The sequence below is a fragment of the Achroia grisella genome, unplaced genomic scaffold, assembly GCF_030625045.1.
Source record: "Achroia grisella isolate CSIRO2021 unplaced genomic scaffold, CSIRO_AGI_Agris_v1 utg1847, whole genome shotgun sequence".
Lineage (NCBI taxonomy): Eukaryota > Metazoa > Arthropoda > Insecta > Lepidoptera > Pyralidae > Achroia > Achroia grisella.
This window is the reverse complement of record NW_026712687.1, coordinates 884,901-911,305: the sequence shown is the minus strand read 5'-3', so window position 1 is coordinate 911,305 and position 26,405 is coordinate 884,901. Positions and strand designations below refer to the sequence as shown.

Here is a 26,405-nt window from a genome sequence, read left to right as displayed (position 1 = left end):
CGTTGCTGGCGGCGAGACCCGACACTTCAAACTCTGGTTCATCGTTGCTCATATTGCGCAGGAGTAGGCTTGTTGTCATATCGAATACCTAATATATAAAATCTAATTAGTAATTATTACAATGATTTTTAAATATCCCACTTTTTGAAAGCCAACTCCCACCTAACACATACGACTATAGTCTGAAGGTCCGATAGGGATCCGATAGGGGTTCGAACCTTGGTTCATAGTAATTTCGATTCCCATTTTAATTGGACGGGAATAACTCCGCTACTATTAGCGTGTCTCACAGATCCTAATTGTAGCTAAACCACATACATTCAGTGCGGAAACCTAAACAACGTTACCGGATGCGATACGACCTTCCCCACTAGTGATCAAACATTGACCGTTTCTCTAAGACGTTAGGTATTGTTATTTATAAGTATATGTATGTGTGTGTAACCTCTTTGCTATATTGTATTATTTTAGTTTAAATAAAGAACATAGAACACTCGAATTTTAAATATATCATTATTAAAAGAATTATTGGATAAGTACAAATCATTTACAACTGTACAAAATATTTGTTTTATTTTCAAAGGATCGTACAAACACCTTTATTATTTTACTTTATTATACCTGTTTTGCCTCTAAATGAGGCATCATCAGTCATGAATTTCGATATAGTTTGGAAGACTAGTGTTGACTGTTCGGCGACCAGAATATGATTCACAGTAGCGGTATATAAGAATAAGAATATGCTCGCTATATATGGTTGAGTCCAATGATTGCTGGCTCATCCGTCATACTCGTGATCGGGTGCTGCCTGTGGGGACTGTCTCTTCAGGTTACGAAACTGATTACACTATTCGCTTTTGACAAAATTGCAATAATATATTATGCTGGTGGTCACCCTATTCTCCCAAATTTTAATTTAAAAATGAATCCTTATTATTATAAACATGTACATGTATTTGAGAAGAATACGAGTTGAGTTTCTTGTCAATTCTTCTCATCTCGAAATCATACTGAACTGACGGTAGATTTAACATATATGAATCACATGAATAAAGATATTTTGAATTTGAATATGTTTATGTGTAATAAACGTTAATAATTTCCTTTCAGCTGCGATCGAGTCGTTCCACGCACCGACTGGAGGCACTGTAGAGCTACCCTGTGACGTCACACCCGCCCTGCCAGACGACAAAATGGGCCTCGTAATATGGTACAAGCAGGGCCATGAAACACCAATATACTCGTAAGTTTCTTTTATGTATATAGTAACAACAATAATATCTCAGGACAATTCACACGGCGCATTGTTCATTTCTATATTATTCATTTCTAGTCCCAAGATAAGCAGAGCATGTGCTATAGGTACTAGACAACTAATATAAATACATGGATACATATTTTTTTGTAAATAAATACATATTATACATAGAAAACACCCAGACCGAAACAAATAATCATACTCATGAATACAAATGTTTGTACCGTGCGAGGAATCGAACCCGCGACCATCGCTTAGTTAAGCGGTATGCTAAACCACTGGACAATAAATGCACAAATAAAATAGACCTGACGAGTCTGTGTCGACAGTTTTTGACAATTGAACTTTAATGTTCAAACTTATAATGTAAATTAATTATGGTCGAATTTCCACCATTGAGCGACTACTATTTACTGTAAGAATGAATGTACTTAGTAAGTAAGTAATATAAGGATTGATTATTATAATGCCAGGTTCTTGGTAGGGTCGTCATATAAGGGTGGTGCTTGTTAGGAAAATGATAGATACAAAGTTTGTGTGTATACTGTCTCGTTTATTATAATAAACAATCCTTATATACTTCCTTACTAAGTACATTCATTCTTACATTACTATAGTTGTGTGCAATTCCATATATCTTTAGTTACTGAGTTCAGCCTCTTAAAAGATGAACAAAATTACCCACGCCAATGACCTGGACGATCGACAGGTGATGCGTAATGGAACCCATTCACTCTTTGATACGAAGCCGATCTCAATCCGCTCACAGACTTGTTTGATCCGCGTCAATGATCAATTGAAAACGCACTCGAGATATTGGGTTGGGCTTGGGCATAATCTAATTTGGACTTAGGGTTCAACTATTCTCGTTTTATGTAATTTGGGTTCCGTATTATTTTGTGATAAAGAAATCATAACATATATATGTGCCCGCGGATTTACCCGGGTTAAATTTTAATATAAAATATAGCCTATGTGTTATTCTGATGTATAAGCTATATTACTGTAAAGTTTCATTAAAAAGTTGAGTAGTTTTTTGCGTGAAAGAGTAACAAACATCCATACTTACAAACTTCCGTGTTTATAATATTATTAAGATGATGTTTAAATTAAAATAAATTTAAACATCTGTTAAATCATATTTATTAAGCAAAGTCTACTTTAAACGATAACTTAAATGACAAACGTGCTCGGCTCTAATTGTTCATGCACGGAATTTTCATTTAATGATAGATGCCTATATACGTAAAAAAAATTAATCCAAACTAGCTTTTATAAAAAAGAAATTCAGTTCAGTTTCTTGCCAGTTCTTCTCAATTGAATCTGTATACTGAACTGGACGTTAGGGAATAAAATTATAATAAAACTTGACGTTCATAAGTGGCTAAAAGGACATTTTAAAGGACATGTATAAAGGATTTTTGATTTGATTTGATTATGTAATTAGAATGTAAACAATCAGTCCCATTTCTTTATTTATTTACTTTATATGACTTATATTTCAGTTTTTAGCAATTGTTTGAGCGACTACATTCTTAAGTACTCTTCGTTACAGTATTTCTCCGTAAAATAATAAATACTGAAAGTTTTGAATGGGTTACAAGATTCAAAACGTATTTCTATACTCATCTACTTTTTTAGGATACAAATTTAACTAACGAGGAGGTATTGTTAAAGGTACTAGGACAGTTCTCATTACGATTTATTAATCTACGAATATAGAAACCTAACTTCCTTAAATACATAGATAGGTACCGGATATGTGATTGTGAGATTCTGCCACCTAAGTTTCGGGAATCACAGGCTAATGCAAACAGCCATATTATAGGATGACGTTTGTATTTCTCGGGAATCGAACCCACAGTCATCTGAATGTAAAAATATCACTACACTGGGCAGTATGCATACTTAATATAAGTAATTTACATAACAGCTGATGCGTTATAGGTATCGGACTTCACCTGTTTAGACAGCTCTCAATTAAGGCACAAGAGTGCGAGCGAGACAGTACAATGTACCGCTCTATCCTACTCAATCCCGGATTGACCTAATTTGACGTAACAAACGTGCCGCTTATGAATTAAAGCTGCTTAAATCCTTGGCTGGCTAGCGCATGTTTCCATTACCGGCTGACATGCTAGAGATACTAGACGGACGGACAGTAAAGTTTAGTTATATCTGTACATCTATAAATAGAAAGTCGTGAAGTTGAGACCGTCAACAAGTGGTATAGCGGTTTACACATTTTCACATTGATTGGACTTCCGATGGTTACGGGTTCGATTCGTCGCAAGGTGCAAGCGTTTTTATTCATGCGTATGATTGTTTGTTTCGGTCTGGGTATTCTTTATGTTTTTTATGTATATTTACAAAAAAAATGTATCTTAAGTATTTACATCAGTTGTCTAGTACTTACAGCACAAGTTCTGCTTAACTTGGGACTAAATTACAGTGATTATAGAGCAGCTCTACGCCTGCCCCAGACTATCTGTCCTGGGTTATTATTGTGGAGTTTATAGAGGAAATATATAATCTCTACTTGTAAAATTGTCTTAGCTACTAAAAAACTATAAAATCTACAAAACTTAGTTGCCCAATTACTCAGGTTGACTCACAACAAAACACTCAGATCGACATCTATGTCATCCCCTTTGTACACTGTGATTCATTCTTGGTGAATTCGTCTATATAAGCTAAATTACCTGATTTCGTCAGGTAGGTAGGCTCAGGATGAGCATGAAATCAGGTAATTTAGCTATCATCCTTCCCTGGTGCCCCGCCAACGTATACCGTTAGAGCAGGCGCGTGCACTATTTATGCATTCATAAAATCATTGCGCGCGCACGGACTCTCCACACCGGCGTCTCCAGTCGCCTCTCCGATCGATCTGTACAATCCAAATCAAACGGAGATTGAAATTACAACGGCCTGAGCCAAGGTTCGAACCCCTAGCGGTGCCCTCAGACTACAGTCGTATCCGTTAGGCGGGAGTTAGCCATCCGCAGGTTTGGAGTGCCATCTGCACTCTCCCCCTATGGTTCGGTGAAGCTGTAAAGGCCAGTTGCGGCCAACAGCAATACAGTAGTCCGTGAAAAAACCTTCATCATTGGTGGAAGCCGGAGTGTAATTGTAGTACAAAATAAAAATGTCCAGACATATAGCGGTGTGATGAGCCGGGTCATCCCTAAAATATGGTCGAGTGCAATGATGGCTGGCTCATCTGTCATACTCGTGAACGAGTGCTGTTTGTAGGGACTGTTCTGCTCTTATCACTACGACTGATATAATCTTATTATATATTTATATTTGACCAAAATAAATTAGTGCTGGTTGGTAGTTTGTATTCACACGTTTCGACTTTGTAACTGTAAACTTACAAGGATTATTTAAAAGTGCAACACACAAGTTTCTTGTTAGTTCTTCTTGTGATGAGACAGCTTTACGAATGAGCGGTAGATTAAAAAAAATATTATGACTATTCAAAAGTGCTTAAATTAAGTTTATTTGAATAAATTATTTTCTATTCTATTCTATTCTATTCATAATTTAAGAGCTTCGCTCTAGTCGGTGGCGCTCTTGCCACTTTCCGCGATCTTCCATCAAATTCTATTATACTAATATATGTTCTAATATATTTCTTAAAACAATTTTAGTGAGAACAGTACAGGAATCAAATACAAAAGTTTTTAATGGTTATAACACTTTAAGCGAAACGCACACAAAAGGCTATACAGCGCCATAAAGAACTTTCCTCATAAAAACCACTATGTAATTTAGTTATTACATGAAACGACTGAAACTTGTCGCTATACTTGTTTACTTTTTAATTTTGCAGTTACGCAGAAAGGTTTTTTTCTACTGATATTTTTAGATAACACACATGATGGTGGATGTCCGATGATTGCTTTACGTTTAATGGTCGCGGATTCGATTCTTCGCACAGTAAAAATAATTGTATTGATGTGTAAGATTATTTGTGTAGGTCTGCGTGTTTTTTATAATATGTATGTATTTACAAAAAGAAATATGTAATCGAAAACATAAGCTCAGCTCAGCTCTGCTCAGCTTGGGGCTAGATGGCGCTGTGAAAAGTGTTCTTAGATATTATTATTAGATATATAAATAAACTTACGACCGACAGATATACATACAGACGACTTTTCACAGTCTAAATGTTTTAGATTACAATACTAATATTTTCTAGCCTTTATTAACGTTGGATAACAATGTCGGTTAGTTGTTAATTAAAATAAATATATTAATATGTAAATACGATACGTTTTCAAACGTGTACCAGTATAATTACTCTTAACACATGATACAGACTACAGAGGAGAGATTCCGCCCGCGGGCAGTTTCAGTACACGCGTTACTTCGAAAACAAGGCGCGGTGTACTGTTACGTCTTCATTCAGCTATCCAAAATTGCGACGTTTGTGTTCGGAAATTTCTAGAATATTCAATAATGAAACCATTTAAATATTAAATAAATAATCCTGGATAATTCACACAGCGCCATCTAGATCCAAGATAAGCTAGCTAAACCTTGTGTTATGGGTGGTAGATAACTGATACAAATACTTAGATAGACTATTTTTGTAAATACATACATAATATACATAGAAAACCACCAGACTGATTAAAACAATCATACAAATGTTTGTGCCGTGAGAGGAATCGAACCCGAAGGAATCGACTATCCGAAGTAATGCGGTGTGCCGTTGTTCTTAATTTTACTTAATAGTACCTACTGTTATACAAGTCTGTGATTGGTAGGTTTCTGTCTTCAAATTAAATTAAAAATCGTTCATTCATGTAAGACATTTTAGCCGCTTAGGAAGTTTAAGTTTTTTTGTATTAATATATTTTCCCTACCGTCCAGTTCAATATACAGATTAAATTTAAAAGAACTGGAAAAAACTCAATTGAATTTCTTTTTTTTCTTTAAAAGCCAGTTTAATCTTTTCAATTCTTTCTTTCTTAATTCAAATGAGAAACAAACTCATTATCGCTCAACTCAAATCACCACCTATGATAAATTTATTTCTATCTCTAACGTAATAAAGAATTTTGTAACAAAACAAGAAACTGCGAAATGCAAGCGAGTAAAGCCGAATGTAACAACTGGTATATCGATAAATGGAGACATTATCAGTCAATTTTAATGTCATATTTACGTCGGTATCCATCGGACATGATCCTTACCTGACACGTGGAGATATCATCTGAACATGCCGTCGACCACGCGGCTGTCACTCGTAAAAGGTATTATTTTTTATTGATACTCAGCCCGTCGTGATGAAGAGATTCAGTTACGGACGGCGGCTGTATTGATGTAAACGACAAACATACAAGTCAGGCATTATGCAAATTAATAGTATTAATATAATTGAAATTTTGTTTTATATGTTACTAGCTGTGCCCGCGATTTCTTCCGCGTTGAAAATCTTTACCAAATAAAAAAAAATTCATTATCTAACCCAAAAAGGCCAATAAAAAAAGTTTCATCGTTCTAGCCTTAAAAATGATGACTTTCCATACAAACTTTCATCCCCTATTTTATTTTACCCCTTAAGAGTAAATTTTTTACAAACTTTGAATGTCATATTTATTTATATTTAATCAACAGCGAAAACTTAAGTTTTAAACTTCTAGTTTTAAAAATTACCATACTTCCATAAAACTTTTCATCCCCCTTTTCAACCATATATATTCATAAATATTCATATCATATGAATAACGTTCATCAATAGATCAACAACCTAAAATATAAGTTTCAACCTTCTAGCTTTAAAAATGATGATACTTTGCATTCAACCTTTCATTTCCTCTTTTTTCGCATTCAAAATGCCTAAATCCAAAAAGCCTATGTCCTAGCTCAGCATCAAGCCTTGCTATATACTAAATTTCATATAAGTCGGTTCAGTAGTTTTAACGTGAAAGACAAAGACAGACAGACAAAGTTACTTTCGCATTTATAATATTAGTAAGGATTGATATTTTTAGATAACACACATGATGGTAGATGGTAACTGTCACTCAAATACATTAACAGCACCTCACACAAAATGTTATCAAAAGATGCCTATGTTGTCATGTGTTGACATGCCATTCCGGAGCAATAAGACGTCATGCTTCTTATGCTGTAAAATCACTACTTTATCTCAACTCAATCTCAATAGCTTACACAGCAAGCTATTTAGCGGTTGAATATGTGACGTAACAATAAATAAAATATAACTAAAAAAATATTTACAATATCGCTTAAAGCAATCTGGGAGTAGGTCTCCTACGAGTAGATTGCTTTATCTTCTTATTCCTGCGGCCTCATTATTATTGTTACTAAATAATAAACTTTAATTCTACTCCAAAAGGTTTAATTTCATCAAATACTTGTACATTAAAACAATCGTAGCATGCACAAGTTGTGGGGCGCGGGAATTAAACACGATAATACACTTACGTTTTTACTTGACAAGAAAAACTTTACAATTTTGTACAAGTTTGCAATAATAAATACTCGCAGGTACGCCTATAACTTTAGTCGTCCAGTAACCAAACTACATGTAACTCGTTTGTAACCACGACATGCAATTTTATGGTAACGTCGGTTAAAGTACATGGCTATATTCTTTTTTTTTATAATTGGAAAGGTAAACAAGCCAAGGCTGACCTGATAAAAAATTGTAACCGATGCCTATAGTCACCAATTCAACTCCACGCCCTGCACCTATGTGGTCTCGAACAGTGCGGTTTCAGAGGAGTTTTTTTGTACTAAGATGGTAGCAAACAAACATACGGCACAACTGATGGGAAAGGGTTACCGGCTATGGACGCCTAAAATACCAGGGGTGTCACGAGGCATACCCACACGAGTATCACCTATCTTTTATTGAACTAAATTTTGGAAAAACCTACTTGCCGAGGTTCTCTCATAAAAGAAATGAAACTTACCTAGAAAGAAACATACCGAGATTATCTAGAAACTACAGCATAGTAGTAGTTTTCAAAGACTGCATTATTTTTTTAATAAAATATTCCATCACACACAGCGATCACTTACAATTTCATTATATGTATATAAAGTGTATGCAGAAATAGAACCCATAATAACGCATTCCCATTTTGTAGAAGGTGTATAAGGTTTTAATTTTGCGAGTGTATAATTTATATAAGCCTATTTTAGTAATAGGCTTATTGGCTCAGTAAGCGTTGCGGTTTAACATAATAAAAACAAGATGGCGGTCTGTTTGAAAGTGTTGTAAAAAATTATAAAAAAAAATTGTACTCGTTATTAGAATTATCATAAGAAATTTATGTGAATTTGCATATTCTGTGCAATCTAAACTTGTAGAAATGTTTATTTTATGTATCTGTATTTTTAAACAAGCTAATAGCTAACTTCTATAAGAACTTTAATTAGAAAATATTTAAAAAAGTTACTATTTAACAAACAGTATTGTACTTACTATAAGCGATATTTAAGTCGTATTCGTTAGTTTTTATGTAATGTTTAATGAATGTCATATTATAATAGATATATGTATGAATAATATTAAATTGAATGTTATAATTAATTATAATAATAATTATGTTTTGTTTGCGTACCGTAACACGGTCCATATGGATCTAAATTTACCATTTATGAACATCTTTCATTGTAAAATTATGGAATGCAATAAATATTGAGTATTGAAGGAAAGTGACTTTATAATAATCAATGCAGCAACACTGGTCGACCAAGTTAATTCAATTTGTAAAATACATAGTTATAAAATATTAGAGCAAAAATGGACCATAATTTTAGAAGTAACATGATACATATTTCTTATACTCTTATGATTTGTATCATGAGAGTACAGACATGCAATACTTTATAATAAGCAGTCAGTTGCTTGGCGACTGAAATAGGTGAGGATGGATGCCAATTCCGTAATTACGTAATTAATATCCAAACATCCATACAAACTTTCATGTTTACAATATAAATGAGATTAAAAAATTCATCGTTTGTCCACAGATTCGACACCCGGGAAGAGATGTCACATTACTCAGACCCATCCATATTGGGTACAAGAGCCAGCTTCCGCAGCGAAACGAGACCTGCTGTGCTAGTTCTCACCAAATTAAGGTATATATATTTTTTATGCAAAATAACTGTGTTACTTATAATAATAAAAAAATCTATTTCGTATTCTAATAATTAGAACAAATAACATATGTAGCAAAAAATATAATGGAGGGTACAAAATAAAGTTATATATTATATTTTTTTAAAAACACAAGTTTCTTGTGATGAGAATGCTTTCCGAATGAGCGGTAGATTAAAAGAAGAGTAACTATGACTATTCAAAAGTGATTAAATTAAGTTTATTTGAATAAAGCATTTTCTATTCTATTCTAATATATACACATTCTATTCTATTCTATTCTATTCTATTCTATTCTATTCTATTCATGTTTTTGTCAAATACAATATACACAATACAAATATATTTGTAATGTTTTTTAATTTAATATAATTTTTTTGTATAATTAATTTAAATATTGACATATTGCACTTTTCTATATATTACATAGTATAAAATAAAGTCGCTGTCTGCCCGTACCAATGTATGCTTAAACCTTTAAAACAACGCAACGGATTTTGTAGCGGTTTTTTTATTAGATAGAATGATTCTAGAGGTAGGTTTTTATATATAATACATATACACCCGGGCGAAGCCGGAGTGAGTAGCTAGTAAACTATAAATGTGAGAAATTTCATATTTCTCCGTCCACGCAATATTCATAAGGGGGGATACAAAGTTTTTGCTCACATATTAATATATATGTTCTTAATGTAAAACTACCTGTGTAACCTTATACGTGGGGAACAACTACGTAGCCGTTTACAACCCTTCCAACAATATTGAATTGAAACGGTATATTATTCTGTATATTTGCATTTACCTCAACACTGTCTTAACATCCGACATTGTTATCTTTGAAGGATCTAAATATACATAATTAATGAACTAGGATACCATTACGTTCTAATTGTATAACGGTATTTCATAGGGACGACATTCGATAGGGACAACGGCCAATATGGGACATTGGGACAAACTCGCAACACATATCAAGCTCATTATTGTTAACTTTCGACTTTTCATTTTTATTCGTTCTCAAGTTCCTGACGAGGTAAAAATTGCCCATTTCTCTGATTTTTTTAATGATTACATATTGGCCGATGACGGTTTAGGTGGTCTATGATCTATCATCGCATGATAACGTGATATATGTATATATTTATCACCATCACCTATATATATATACACACACACTAGCTGTGCCCGTGGTTTCTCCCGCGTGACATTTATAGCCTATTCTGATGTATACTATAATACTATAAAGTTTCATAAAAATACGTTCAGTAGTTTTTGCATGAAAGAGTAACACACATCCATCCATACTCACAAACTTTCGTTTATAATATTAATAAGATATGTCTGGGGGGAAATTTGTTAGTAATGTGGACTGTTCATTGTGTTTAATAAATATAGTCAATAAAAAGTCCAAAAGTTTTTATACAATCACTATTATTTCTTGGAGTATTTGTCAAGTTAGCTCATGCTAACTCACCTGACATGAAGTCCGGTTTCAGGTTCAGCTGTTTATATCTTAATAATATTATAAACACGATAGTTTGTGGGTATGGATGTTTGTTAATCTTTCACGCAAAAACTACTAAACGAATTTTGATAAAACTGTACAGTAATGTAACTTATGCATCAAAATAACACATAGGCTATATTTTTTATTGAAATTTAACGCGGACGAAACCGCGGGTATAGCTAGTATTTATATAAACACAACATACATATGTATATATAGGTGGTATAGTATAGCCCATCTAATATATATAAGAAGGTTAGCCGGCAGCTTGTTTGCTATTCTAATTTAATTAAAACAAATTGCCTTGTCCCATTAATAATTGCCTGTCCCAATTTAGGCTTTGTCCCGCTCTATTCTCGGAACGACAGTCACTAATGCTCATATTAAAGGGATTAGACAGCACACGCCTTTACAAATAATTCATATTCAATATTTCCCTCGTTTTACCGATTTACCGATTCATTATTAATTTGCGTGTTATGGGGATATTGTGTGATGGGATGTGTAGAACCGATTTTCCGACAAATTGTGATTTATTTCTCCAAACCCATTATACGAAACAACGTGATGTAGCGTGTGTTGTACGGTATATGTCATAAGCTGATGACGATTTTAAATATTTGCTTTTTTGTTCTGTTTTTCTCATATAAAGTTGTTAGATTGTTTTCAGAACTAAAATTGATGTATATTCATTTATGTATGATATGTCCTTTTTCTAATAACAGTAATAATAACAATTTAGAACATTTCTTACAATGCTATTTTGTTCCAAACAAAGTAGATCTTGTACTACAACATATCATGCTTAATTTTTTTCCTAAAAATGGTAAATGTCTAGCCTAATAAAAACAGTTGCACTAATAAATACAAGTGTTTAATTATTATATACATACACTAACTAATTGATACTTATTAATTTGACATGACAGATTCTGATGAAGAGTGTGATTTATCTAATATTATTAAAGTTGAGTTTGTGAGTATGGATGGATAGATGGATCAAGGGATGTTTGTTACTCTTTCACACAATAACTACTGAACGGATTTTGATAAAACTTTACAGTTACATATATAATACATAGGCTATAAATTTCATGTGGGTAAAAACGCGGGCAAAGTTAGATTTAAATATATTATTCTAGCTGCTATAATTAATCATACATTATTCCTCTAAATCACTTTTCAGGCAAAATTAAAATATTAGTTATATATGAATTTGTATATATCTTATTAAAATTTAATTTTGTAAGCTATCTCATGAGAAAACATGTAATATTTTAAGGTAATTATTATTTTTTATACAACAGAATAGTTCTTTCTTTTTCTTACTTTCCGCTGCCTTCGTTTATTAGCCAAACGGCCATTCTCTCATTACTTACACATGCAACTCCCTAAACAATTTTAAAAAGCAATCGATTCTCAACATTTGCGGGTGACGCTCATCAAAAAGAGATTTCCTTTTGTTTCGACAAAAAGGGTTTATCTTTTCGTCTAGGATTTTTTTAACAGCAATCCCACGCAGTAATTCGATATATATGAAAAAGACAAAGTAAAAGGAATGTAATGTATTGAAACGTCAGGCAATATTTGATTTCACGATTTAGATTCCGTATTATTATTTTGTAGATGAAAGAAAGATGTTTTACTTTGAACAGATTGGGATTGAAGCGTGTTGTTTTGTCTAAATTCATAATAGACACCATAATTATGTGTACCTATTGTATTTTGTTTTCTTTTATCTTGCCTGTTTTGTACTAGAAGGTATAAGCTACTTCACACGTTTACGTAACAAGACTGGTGTTTGAGGATTTTTTTTTTCGGATTACTGTAATGCTGTTGGCCAGAGCTGGCCTTTACAGCTTCACCGGACGATAGGGGGCAAGTGCAGGTGGCACTCCAAACCCGCGGAAGGACTTATGGAGCGGCTAAAGGCCAACTCCCGCCTGACGGATACGACTTTAGTCTGAGAGCACCGCTAGGGGTTCGAACCTCGGCACAGGCCGTCGTAATATCGGTCCCCGTTTGAATTGGACGGGGGATCGATTGGAGGGGGTGTTTGAGGAATATGGTTGATGACTTATAGACTAGACTATATGAACGATTTACTGTATGAGGAGTCATGACTCATTAAGAGAGAAATTCAAAGGTACAAATATTCTCACCGTTGCTTCGCAATTTATATACTCAAATATTCTATATGTACTCAAAAATCTTCACTTATTTCCAATAAACAGCAATATTTATAATATTAATACTAGATTTAAAGACAAACTTGTTGTTCCTAAGTAACCTTTAAAGATAATCGATCTTTCATGTGTGTACAATCCAACACACAGTGTCCTCAATATTGTATATATATATATGTATATATACACAATTCATAGGTCGCTGGTTTAAAACAACTAGCGATGTTGGATTGTTGAACTAAAAAAGGCGGTTTATTTTTTACATATCGCCGTCAATTTTTACACAGCACTATTTTTAAAAAAGTTTGTATTACGGCTAAATCTAATTATATTAATAAACAAATTAACCAGTCTTCTGACAAAATTAAAACCATATGGGGCATTATAAATAAAGAAACCGGAAGATCTAAATTAGCCTATAATCAATTTGCATTAAATTATGATAATAAATTAATAACAGCAACAAAAGATGTAGTTAATGTTTTTGAAGATTTTTTTGCTAATATTCCGATTAATATTACATCTTCTCTGGACTCATCTCCATCTCGAGCAAAAATATTACTAGAGTCTAATATCGGTTGTTGTGCTTTAAGATTTAAATTTTCACATGTTAGCCCCGTTCATATCATAAAAATATTTAAACATCTAAATTTAAAAAATACAGAAGACCTTTGGGGCATGTCTGTAAAAGTAGTTAGTTCTTTCATAGATATTGTTGCTCCATATCTAGCTACTATTTTTAATAAATGTATTGATAATGGGACTTTTCCACAATTAATGAAATTTAGCAAATTAATCCCACTATTTAAATCAGGAGATAAATTTGAGCCAGGGAACTATAGACCTATATCTATTTTGCCAGTTCTAAGTAAGGTGTTTGAAAAGATAATGTTAAATCAAATGTTACAACACTTCAGGGATAACCGACTGCTTCACAGTCAACAATATGGTTTCACCGCCGGCAAGTCTACCACTGACGCAGGTGTAGCGCTGATAACACATATTTTCCAATCATGGGAGAAGTCACAGGATGCACTCGGAGTTTTTTGTGACCTATCAAAGGCATTTGATTGCGTGGATCATAAAACACTTTTGTACAAGCTCGAACATTATGGTATAAAAGATAATGATCTAAAATTAATGAGAACTTATTTAGAGGATAGGGTCCAAACTGTAGATATTGACGGTATAAAATCTAAGGGAGCTAATATTGGGATGGGCGTTCCACAAGGGTCAATCTTAGGCCCCTTTCTCTTTTTAATTTACATAAATGACCTTCCCTTTATGGTAGAGAAAATTGCAGATATAGTGCTGTTTGCGGATGATACTTCGTTAGTGTTTAAAATTGGACGTCAAACTAATCAATTAGACGATGTAAATTGTGCTATGTCTGCTAAATTAAATTGGTTTACATGTAATAACCTATTATTAAATTCCAGCAAAACAAAGTGTATAAAATTTACACTTCCTAATGTAAGACCAATAAATACACAGTTATTGCTTAATGACGAAATAGTAAATTTTGTTAATGATACAGTTTTTTTAGGTATAACAGTGGACTCGAAATTACAATGGGGGCCCCATATTTCAAAATTGGCCAATAGACTCAGTTCAGCTGCATATGCAATTAGAAGAATTAGGCAATTAACAGACGTGGCGACGGCTAAACTTGTATACTTTAGTTATTTCCATAGCATTATGTCATATGGTATACTACTGTGGGGTAAAGCAGCCGATATAAATACTATATTTATTTTACAAAAGAGAGCCATACGTTCTATTTATGGTATGGGTTCAAGAGAGTCATTACGTCAGTGTTTTAAAGACTCAAATATCCTCACCGTTACTTCACAATACATTTATGAGAATATCATGTATACGCGGAAGAATTTAGACAGTTTTAGAAAACTTAAAGACTGTACAAATAGAAACTTACGCAATAAAAATAAGCTAATTTTACCTAAATGCCGCCTGCACAAAGTCAGTAATTCATTCTATGGTAATTGCGTAAGATTTTATAATAAACTGCCAGAATCTGCACTAAATCTGACAGAGAGGCAATTCAAATCTTATATTAAACAATTTTTATGTAAGAAAGCCTATTACAGGATAGACGAATTCATAGAAGACAACATATCAAGTAAATAATTAGTTTATTAGCATACAACGTTATAATTTGTTTATCTCATTGCTTTCTTGATTCAATTATTTTAGAAATATGAAAGCGTAGCGGGTTTTGTATTAATTGCCGCATGCATTCTTACGTGAAATGTGAATACTATAAACATCAGATGGCAATTGTGAGTAGCTATGACGTGGTCTGGTGTTTTGAGTAGTCATGCTCACTAAAATGTCCAGACTTGTGGCGGCGTGGTGGGCCGGGTCATTGGGCTCCCTAAAATATGGTCGAGCGCAGTGATGGCTGGCTCATCCGTCATACTCGTGAACGGGTGCTGCTTGTAGGGACTGGTCTGCTCTAATCACTATGACTGATTTCCTCTTATTAATTGTTTAACCAGTTGGTTATGTATTCAATATTTTTTTCTTTTTGAGTATTTAATTGAATTAGTGCTAATCGGTGGTTTGTATTCACACACTTAAACTTAAATTGTAAGTAAGAATAAATTATTTAAAAGAGCAACACACAAGTTTCTTGCTTGTTCTTCTTGTGATGAGACAGCATTCCGAATGAGCGGTAGATTAAAAAAAAAAAAAATGTTATGACTATTCAAAAGTGCTTCAATGTAAGTTTATTTGAATAAATGATTTTCTATTCTATTCTATTCTATTCTATCTATCTTCTGATTTCATGATTTGATATTTTTTTCAGACCAGAAGACAGTGGTCAGTACAGATGCAGAGTGGACTTCTTAAAATCTCCAACGAAGAATACGAGACTGAATCTTACTGTGCTTAGTAAGTATCTTATATCATATATTTCTTCTGTATGTATGTAGGTCTGTGGTAATTAATGTTTATGGCCTTAAACAAATATTCAGTGCTGAAATCTGACCACGCCTAATAATATCAGGATTAATTAAAAACAACCATTAAATAAGGTTATTATTTAGTGTCATTAACCTATATAAAATAAACTTAACATCATGAACTTCAAATGGTTGATTTCTCTGAAAGATCTTCAGTGATGCGCTACAGCAAAAACTGAGTGGAAGCCAGTTTAGCCTATAGTAAGAGACAAGTGTGAATGATGAAAGAATATTATATCAGGACAGAAGCCAAAGGCATTGGGGTCTTTCTACCTTCCCCGTAAGAAATCTGGAATAATATCCCGTGAGTCAGAAGCAGTTCAATATGACTAATTGCCTACCGGTTGAAAACTTCTCTAATGGTTAAGGTACTTGTAGCCAATAACCGTACAAGAAAACCGGAAGCAAATTGTGTGCAGCTCTGTTGCCAAGGAGGACAACCAATAGATACCATAATGAAAGGCGCGACCACTCTATCAAGAGTGAAGGAATAAAGAAGAGAGAGTAATGAAATGCGGTTCCAACGGTAGGTTGAAAACAGGAACTGCACAATTTTTTTTCAAATTTGTTAATAAAATAGACCTTTTAACCATAGTTTTAGAGTTCGTGTCCGCTTAAAAGATGGTGTTATACAAAATGTTTATTTAAATTAAAAAAAAATACCTTTAACTGATACAAATACATAGATATTTTTTTTTCGTAAATACATACATAGATAACACTCAGACCTACACAAACAATCATACTCACGAATACAAATGTTTGTGCCGTGCGAATAATCGAACCATCGGTCGTAAGGCAGTATGCTAAACCACTAGACCATCTAGGCCTTGCCTTACCACCGAGGCCGTAATTAAAAACAAAATAAACTTTTTTAATTCTACAATTCCATCTATAAATTTAAACACTGTAAATATTGCATACATCCGGATATACGTCCGATAAACATTCGGAAGTAGGGTAAAAAGAACTAAATTCGTTACACAGAGATGCTGTTAGTACGCTCCAACGATTAAAGAACTGAAACTGAAACGCTACAGGAAGCCAAGTTCTATTTGAACTTCTTTTGTAGCTGCAGAAATAAAACATCCGACGGATATATGTTTCTTTATGTATATGGTTGCATGCTAAACTGAACGTAAAACGAATTGTCTCTGCCAATGAACGTGATGAGGGTAACAAAGAATTAACTAAAGCTACTAAAATATATACTGACGGCTTCGCTGGACTAGTGGTTAAGCGCACCGCTTAACTTCCGTCCGCAGGTTCGATTCCTCGCACGGTACAACTCTCGCACGTCTCTATCATGAGTGACGGCCTCGGTGGTATAGTGGTAAAGGATACCGCTTTTCTTCCGATGTTCGTGGGTTCGATTCCACGCACGGCACAAACATTTATATTCATGAGTATGATTCTGGGTCTGGGTGTTTTCTATGTATAATATGTATGTATTTACGAAAAAAAAATCTATGTACTTGTATCAGTTATTTAATACCCATAACACAAGCTTTAGCTAGCTTAACTTAGGTCTAGATGGCGCTGTGAATTATCCTAGGTTATATGGGTTATTATATTTCTTTCGTATATATAATCAGTTGAAAAGATAAAGTAAGAAATGAAGAAGTATTGCACAGGGTGAAAGAAAAAAGGCAGATATTGAATGCTATACTAAATTGACGAGGAAAAATGTTAGGACACTTGATACGGCACGATGAATTTATGAAAGTTATTATTGAAAGAAAGATAAAAGGAAAGAAGGGAGAGAGGAAGACCAAAGGAAAGCTATCCAGCAAAGGAAAGAAAGAATTGGAGGCGTGTCGTATCAAGATTTAAAGAGTATGATGGAAGATCGTGGAAAGTAGCAAGAGCTTCACCGACTAGAGCATCACTCTTAAATTATGAATGAATGATTGAATGAATGAATATTATTTTGTATATATTGTTGTCCAGTACCCATAATACAACCTCTGCTTAACTTGAGTCTAGTTGGTTGTGTGTATTGTCCAAAGATATTATTATTGCTATTATTAAAGCATAAAATAATTTCTCTGAACAATGTTTAATATTGAGTGCATTATTTATTACATTTTGCTGATGACACATGAGAAGTCGTGACACCTGAAAATTAATTAAATTTTAAGTTTTCGATTAAAAATATAATTTTTTTACAATAATTAACCAATAAGAATAACCCTAGATAATCACAGCGCCATCTAGTGAGCTAAGCAGACCTTGTCTTACGGTTACTAGACAATTGATATATACACTTAATATACATAGAAAACACCTAGTCCAATACAAACAAACATACTCACGAATACAAATGTTAGTACCTTACGAGGAATCGAACCCGCAACCCGAAGCAAAGCGTTGTGCTGCAATACTGGATCATCGAAATCATTCAATTTGCATACATATTTATGAAATAGTAGTGCAAAAATAGTCCTAATTTTTAGAAATAATAGGATATAATATCTCTTTTACTCTCATGATTCTGTACAAACACGCAATAGCGAGTAATTTATGACTCTTTGTACGCCATATTGTAAATATAACTCATATTTCACGAATTTAAACAGGTTTTAAAGTCAAAAGCAATTAATTAACAATTGTAAATTAAACGCTTGAATATATTAAATAGCTATAAGCGTACTGTTTTAAATTTGACGCGGACATTATTTGTACATGTAATTAGTAAAAATCGCGGGGTCTTATCACGTTTTATTTTTATTGAGTTCCCGATATTTCGGCAATGTTTCATCCGCCATGGTGATCATGGCTGTTGAAACTGAAGAGCAGCGGGTAGATGGTAGATAAAATCTTATTTATGATCATGGTGGTTGATTCACAATCTGAGTAATTATTGAGTCGAAATAAAGATCTCTCTTTTGAAAAACCACGGCTACAAATCATCATCTGTTTCTTCCTTATCCCATTCATTTGTATGTTTTTCCTTCCATTCATCTCTGTTCGTAGTAATCTCATTATTTACTCCCTTTCTTACCTTATTATCCTTTACACAGTCCATCCATCTCTTTTTTGGACTTCATCTGCCCTTATAACCAATCACACTCATTAACCATATATGAAAAAATCTTCGTTCGGGGTTCGATTCCTCACGCGATTCAAACATTTTTTATTCGTGAGTTTGATTATTTATAGTGGTCTAGGTGTTTTCTATGTATACTATACAAGTATTTACTTAAAAATATGTATTTAAGTATTCATATTTGTTGTCTAGTACCCACAACTTAACCCTACTTAGTTTGGGACTAGATGGAGCTATGTTATTAGTATTATTATTATATAAAAATATTATCAAATAATAATGTTGAAAATCCATGCAAACTTAAGGAAAATATTGCGAATACAGCTGAACTACGTAAGTTTTTAGAAGTTGGTAGATAATGGCAAATTTTGAAATCCCTAATCACTCCAGATAGGTTTAGTTTTTGTACGAAACTGATAAGATACAATAAAAGAACTAAAAAGGTCGCTAATCCAATAACTTTCGTAGGAATAAGGAAGAGGCAAGCATACGGCTTAGTGGTTCCCCCTTGATTTATGGTGACATTCGATCACTATCTTTTACTGTGGTCATGGATTCACGTCGCTAACTTTACGATTGTTACGAACTGAAATGGGGCCAAATATAAATAGAAATCTTTATATACATACCTACTGTTACCCGCGATTTTGTCTGCTTTTTTGAGATAACGATATTTTATTTTTGTGATATAATATATAATTATATATACTTACTATATATGTATATACTTACAAAAAAAATGTCTAGGTTTTTATGTCAAATGTCTAGTAGCCATAACACAGGCTCTGCTTATCTTGGGATTAGGTGACGTTGTGTGAATTCTCTTGGGGTATTATTATATTGTCCAGGGATTTTCTTATTGTCACTGTACATTTACGTATGTATATATAGATTGCATGTAATTGTATATATCAGTGTTTATATTTTCTACAGAGTATAATGTATATTAATTACTAACATTTATTTTTTCTCTATCTACACAACAGTTTTTACTACATGCATATGAATAGAAAATGTTTGTATGCCTGTTTGTTCTGGCTAATCTCTGAAATGGCTGGACCGATTTTGACGTGACTTTTTTTGGCAGGTAGCTGATGTAATAAGGCGTAACTTAGGCTACTTTTATTTTAGAAAAATACAATTAAATTCGACGCGAACGAAGTCGACGGGTACAGTTAGTATATTTATATAGATCTATAATTATATAATGTACAATATTATTCATGCGTCATCAACCACTTTTTGTCATTTTTATCTACCCAAAATAAAGGTTTTATTAAAAAGCCATTTCAGTTGTAAAATATATACATTATATATCTCTCATGATAATTCTAAAGAATGAACTTTCACTCTTATTCGTCTTCATCTAAGGTTGCTTGGAAGAGATCGATATTTAGGAAATTTTTGCCTCCGTATTTTGTGTTTTTTTATATTTATTATACATATTAATTTGTGTAATTGTTATTTCCTCTATGTGAGAGGAACAATAAAGTGTTTTTCATTTCATTTCTTTTTACGACGACTAATTATGAGTTTCCTTTACAGTACCACCAGAAAGACTGATCATCCTCGATCACTCCGGCAAGGAGATCAGGAATGGCATCCTGGGTCCGTATGATGAAGGCACCGAGGTCAATATCACATGCATCGCAGTTGGAGGTATGTTAAATTACATTATTACTTTAACCTAACAATTGTAGTATATTTATTTCATACTAGCTGTGCCTGCGGATTACCCGCGTTAAATTTCAATAGGTATATAAATTTCAATATAAAATGTAGTCTATGTGTTATTCTGATTCATAAGTTATATTACTGTAAAATTTCATCAAAATCCGTTCAGTAGTTTTTGCGTGAAAGTGTAACAAACATCCATACTCACAAACTTTCGCTTTTATAATATTACTAAGATTTTTTGAAAATAATAAAAGTATATTGTAAATTTTAAAGTGCTTCATTTGTTGCTCTATTTAGATTATATGTTTATTAGTTAGGTGGTTCGTTAAAACTCTGCAAGATGGCGATATAAAACAACCTTACAAAATTACGTTACCTACTCGTATCTATCATAAAAATGTGAGACGTTGTGTTTTTCAAGCTAACTGATTAACTTTAAAGAATCTGTTGAGTTTCTTCCTAATTCATATCAATTGAAACTCAAGCTTCAGCTGTAACGTATCGGCAGGAAAAAGTATTAAAAAAAATACTTGCATTAGTACACGAACAAATATTTTTTTAATTTGAATTCGGAGCGTCTAGAAGTAAGGATTTAACTATAAAACGATTTTACAAACTAACGCTGAGATATTTGACAAATTAGAAGGAAAAACTCTTCTTGCACACCATATATTTTGTGCCTTTAGAAGAAAATCTGGAAAGCCATATTTTTTCCTACTTTCTATATTGATTGGCTCATTCTTATATTAGTTGCAGCGACATATATTTTAAGTAATAAAAAACAGATTGTTTGTTTCTCTTAATGTCATTCAAGTTTTGCATAAAATAGTACTTCTTTACGTAATTCCAATGGCAAAAAACTGAAATTACATATTTTATTTCACAATGAATATTTTATTTTGACGTTTTATGTCGAGACGTGACAAATACAGTTGATATTACTCAGAATTTATATCTTTTGAACTCATTGGAATCGCTAAAATTATTTTTGACAATAGTTTTAAGTAATTGAATATTTTATGTAATTGAAATGCCAAACAAGCTGACCATCCACCACCTGTTTTTTTATTTTTTCCTTTATCTTGCACTATTTAAAATAAATATATAATTGGCGAGCTTAATACCACTACTACATTCTCTGCCAGCTAACCATTGGGTAAAAACAGAAAGCGGTTGAAGAGCAGTACTGGAAAAAGGCATACTATTGGTATTTACCTAACTTAGTTAACTAAGTGTGTGTGTCAATACCAGTATGCTTACATAAATAATATAAAATTAAATACTTACTATAATAAATTCTATAAAGAAATAATAAAAATAACTTTTAATATATATTTCATGTTATTATTTACTTAAATACACCGACCACTAATCTCTGTTTGCCGTATGGTCGATTGGGAGAAAATGCCTTATGGTGTTAAGTCCACCATATGCACCTTTATTTTGTTTTATATTTGTGCATGAAGTATTTATAAATAAATAAATAAAAAACATGATATAGCGAAAACTATAGCCTATTTACATGCATAACGAATATGTTGCATACCATCATATCATGTGATGCCAGTGGCAACACTCATGCGTTGCCATCTAGGATCCCAGAGGACTGGGATGTCATGCCTTTTATCCTATAATCATTGCTATATCACACCCTAAATACATCGTACAAAGCAAGCGGCATGCATAAACGAAATATCTCCTTTGTCTTTACAAAGGATTACACTCTATCTGGAGGAGATAAAAACGATCGCTCCTAAGAATATCCTTTAATTCTTGTCCCTGACGAGTCTAGGTAGTGAACCCTGAAAAAGGGCGAGTACTATAGATCTTTAGCGCGTAGATTGTTACCGCTATTACTTATATATCCAGTGTTCGTCTAGTATAGGCAGCAGCAGGAAAAGCGATGATAGAATAAGACCAGTCGTGGCTTTGTATATATATGTGTATTCTTATATTATTTACAGTAGTGAATGATAATAATATAAATGGAAATTATATAAGAAAAGAAGAGATTCGGTCCGCTACGACAGGATTGTTATTTTTCTCCCTCATGTGTTGCTAGGCAACGTTGTGCCACACGCTGTCCGTATATTCCCCACAGATCTATGTAGGTCGCAGTACTACAGGTCCAAGCACCTGATAATAGCCTAAATCACCTAATAAAAAAGCAACCGGCTTCATAACTGAAATAGGTTACAAAGAGGGTGCCTCTTTGTAACCTATTTCAGTTACGCAGATAACTTTTACGCAGACGAGTTTTTACAACGTATACCTCTGTGAATAGTATGGATATTACATATTATAAAAAAATAAGTAAATGTATAATTTATGCAGTCTGTGTATATATGATTGTTATGCAAAATGATCAGAGAAAGCATTTTTTAAACTGACACGTCAAAAATAAAGTTATTTGTGGCCACGCAAGCAAGTAAATCGTTGAGAAAATTAACTTATTTCCAAGTTGAAGTAATACGTTTCTACTAAATTATGAGGCTACAGTCTAGACAGGTTTAATAGCTAATTATTCAATATTTCAGAGTGCTGGAGACGCAATAGTTTAGAAATTATGAGTAGATAACAGTGGCCAATGCATTTTGCTTGATTACTTGTTATAGAGCAGACAAATTACATCGGATTATTCAAATATATACAACACAATGCGACGAGTATTATTATAATATACAATACAGTACAACTTGTTGATAAGTTATACTGTATTGTATTATATTATATCGACGGCCTCGGTGATCTAGTGGTTTAGCACCCGCTCTACATCCGATGGGCGCGAGTTCGATTCCTCACACGACATAAACATTCATGAGTATGATTGTATCCGACTGGGTGTTTTCTATAATATGTAGTTACGAAAAAATCAATGTATTTGTATCAGTTAGCTAGCTTTACTTGGATGTAGATGGGTCTGTGTTAATTGTCCTGCGATTATTATTATTATTATATCATCATATATTATGTTATATTATATTATAAATTAGAAAGTGTGTCTGTTTATAAGTTTATACCTTTTCAGAGCAAAATTGCAATGTTATATAAAGATAGACGAGGTAGATTTTTTTTTAAATATTTTTATGCTTTCGACTCTTACTGGCTTTTACAGCTTCACCGGACGAATTGAGGCAGAACATAGGCTATATTTTATCTGAATAAGAAGCAGACAAAATTTATTTTATTTATTAAAACTTCAATGGACATAACACCTTGAGGCATTTCCAGTCACCATTGGGCAAACAGAGATTCATGTAGGCGGACAAAATTGCGGGTAACACCTAGTATTAGTGTATATTAAAATTCGTCGGTAACAATCAGATGCAGATTCCACGACCCCGATTAGGGGCTATCTACATTTTCCAACAAATAAAGCCCTGAACTTGTTGTGAAACCACAAAAATAGTACAGAAAATACTAAAGCAGCGGATGAGTTCTGGGTAAAAAAAATGTGTAAAACAAAAGGGTCTCGGTGGGAAGACCCTTGTCAAGCAACGTGGGTAGCGTGGCCCAAGTATAAACTGGTTGCGATTATACTTAATATCAGTTGTCTAGTACCCATAACACAAGCTGTACTTATCTTGGGACTAAGTTGCGCTGTGTTAATTGTTCAATGTTATTTATTATTATTATTTGCTTGTAATTGTTATAACGACATGTAAATGAGGATGGTTATAAGGGCAGAGGAAGGCCGAAAAAGAGTTGGATGGACTGTGTGAAAGATGATATGGTAAGAAAGTGAGTAAAAACGAGACGACTGCGAACAGGGACGAATGGAAGAGAAAAACATATTACGCCGACCTCAAATAAATGGAATAAGGTAGAAGCAGATGATTATGTTATAACGAAAATCGCTCTCGCTCTCGCTATCTCGTATGACTCGGGTCAAATCTCACCAGTATGCGTGAATTGGACATTTTTCGCTAAACACCCCACGGGACCCGCCGACGAAACTGCATGACGTTTGATAGGGGTTAAACTTCTACTGTTATGGGCTTAGGTTCGGACGCGAAAAGTAGGTATCCGGACAGGAATAAATAAACCGCATTAGACACTAATTAAATATGTTCAATTAATGAAAAGAAATATTTTTTATATACAAGCATACGGCCCATCTGATGTTATACAGTAAACTTGTAAACTACTAACTAATTTGTAACTCGTCTGTGTGGGTACCTTGTTCTCCCTTATATGCCACCAAGCAGCGTGCTTTGTAAGCTATGAATAGAATAGAATAGAAAATCATTTATTCAAATAAACTTACATTGAAGCAAGCTTTTGAATGCTCACTTTTTTTTTAATCTACCGTCATTCGGAAAGCTGTCTCATCATAAGAAGAACAACCAAGAAACTAAATAATTTTATTGTTACTTTACTGTTTAAGTTGAATGTGTGAATACAAATTACCAATTAGAAATTAAATTAAATACTCAAATAGAAAAAATATTAAATATATAACCAACTGGTTAAACAAATAAATAATAGGAAATCAGTCGTAGTGTTTAGAGTAGACCGGTCCCTACAAGCAGCACCCGTTCACAAGTATGACGGATTATGTTTCGGTTAACAAGCAAACGGCCCATCTGATGTTTAACCATAGTAGACTTGTAAAACTCGTTTGCGTGGGTACCTCAGTGTCACCAATTTCAGCCGTCAAGCAGCTTGATTTGTTAGCTGTGTTTGGTTGTAGGATGCAGATAAGGCAGTCAAATTGCAGAATAAGAGGTATGACATCTTCATACAGGCATGACTGTTATAATACCATATCTCGACATAAATTTCAAAGTATTTTATATGATATTCTTTTATTATACATAAATAAATTTTAATTTGAATACTTATTTGTTAAATAATAAAATTAATTTTTAAATTTATTCTTAAATTGTTGTTTAATTTCGTAAAGATGTTTGGCAAATGATTATAATTTTAATGAACATACAATATACATTGGGTGGGAAGGAATTATTCAGTAACTATGACTAGTGGTCCTAAGACTAATAACACATCCTGTGAGGTTGACCTCCACGCGGATCCCTTTGGAAAACATCGTGCTAAATTCTTGGTGAATTTGACACTATGTGTCATATATATATCTATGTATTATAACAGTTGTCCAATACCCATAACACAAGTTCTGATTAGCTTAAGAATAGATGGCGCTGTGTGAATTCTCCTGAAATATAAATACAAAAAAAGTATATAAGTATTTATATAAGTTATCTAGTACCCATAACAAAATTCAGGGTTATTATAGGTATTAAGTGTGTATAATCAATTTACTATACAAAAGCTATTGAAAGTATTGAATCATGATAACAAATAGGATATCTATTTGTCATTACGTGTCATAAAAATATTCAAATTATAACTTTACTGTTTAAACACTGGTAATTTCGTTTACATATCTTAGAAAAGAATTCAATTCAGTTCGTTACTGAAACGTAGCAAAGAATATTTTATCTTATTCCACTTGATTTATGGTTCAATATATTTTACATTGTAAGCGCATTTCATTAAATTAAAAGTGGAACCCAGTGCTATACCATTGTTACATTACAATATTTATTGTTCTATTTCTATTGACAAAAG

The 26,405-nt window shown here is 33.1% G+C and overlaps 1 protein-coding gene across 1 annotated transcript in view; it reads left to right on the top strand.

Annotated features, from left to right (window-relative positions):
* The window catches only part of LOC131841548 (matrix-remodeling-associated protein 5-like), a 439,379-nt gene that overhangs the window by 363,498 nt on the left and 49,476 nt on the right, over positions 1 to 26,405 (top strand). Inside the window, exons 3-6 of the mRNA XM_059189865.1 lie at positions 1,111 to 1,243; positions 9,278 to 9,388; positions 15,931 to 16,016; positions 20,682 to 20,795. Coding sequence (XP_059045848.1) covers positions 1,111 to 1,243; positions 9,278 to 9,388; positions 15,931 to 16,016; positions 20,682 to 20,795 — 444 coding nt within the window. The remainder of the gene's footprint in view (positions 1 to 1,110; positions 1,244 to 9,277; positions 9,389 to 15,930; positions 16,017 to 20,681; positions 20,796 to 26,405) is intronic.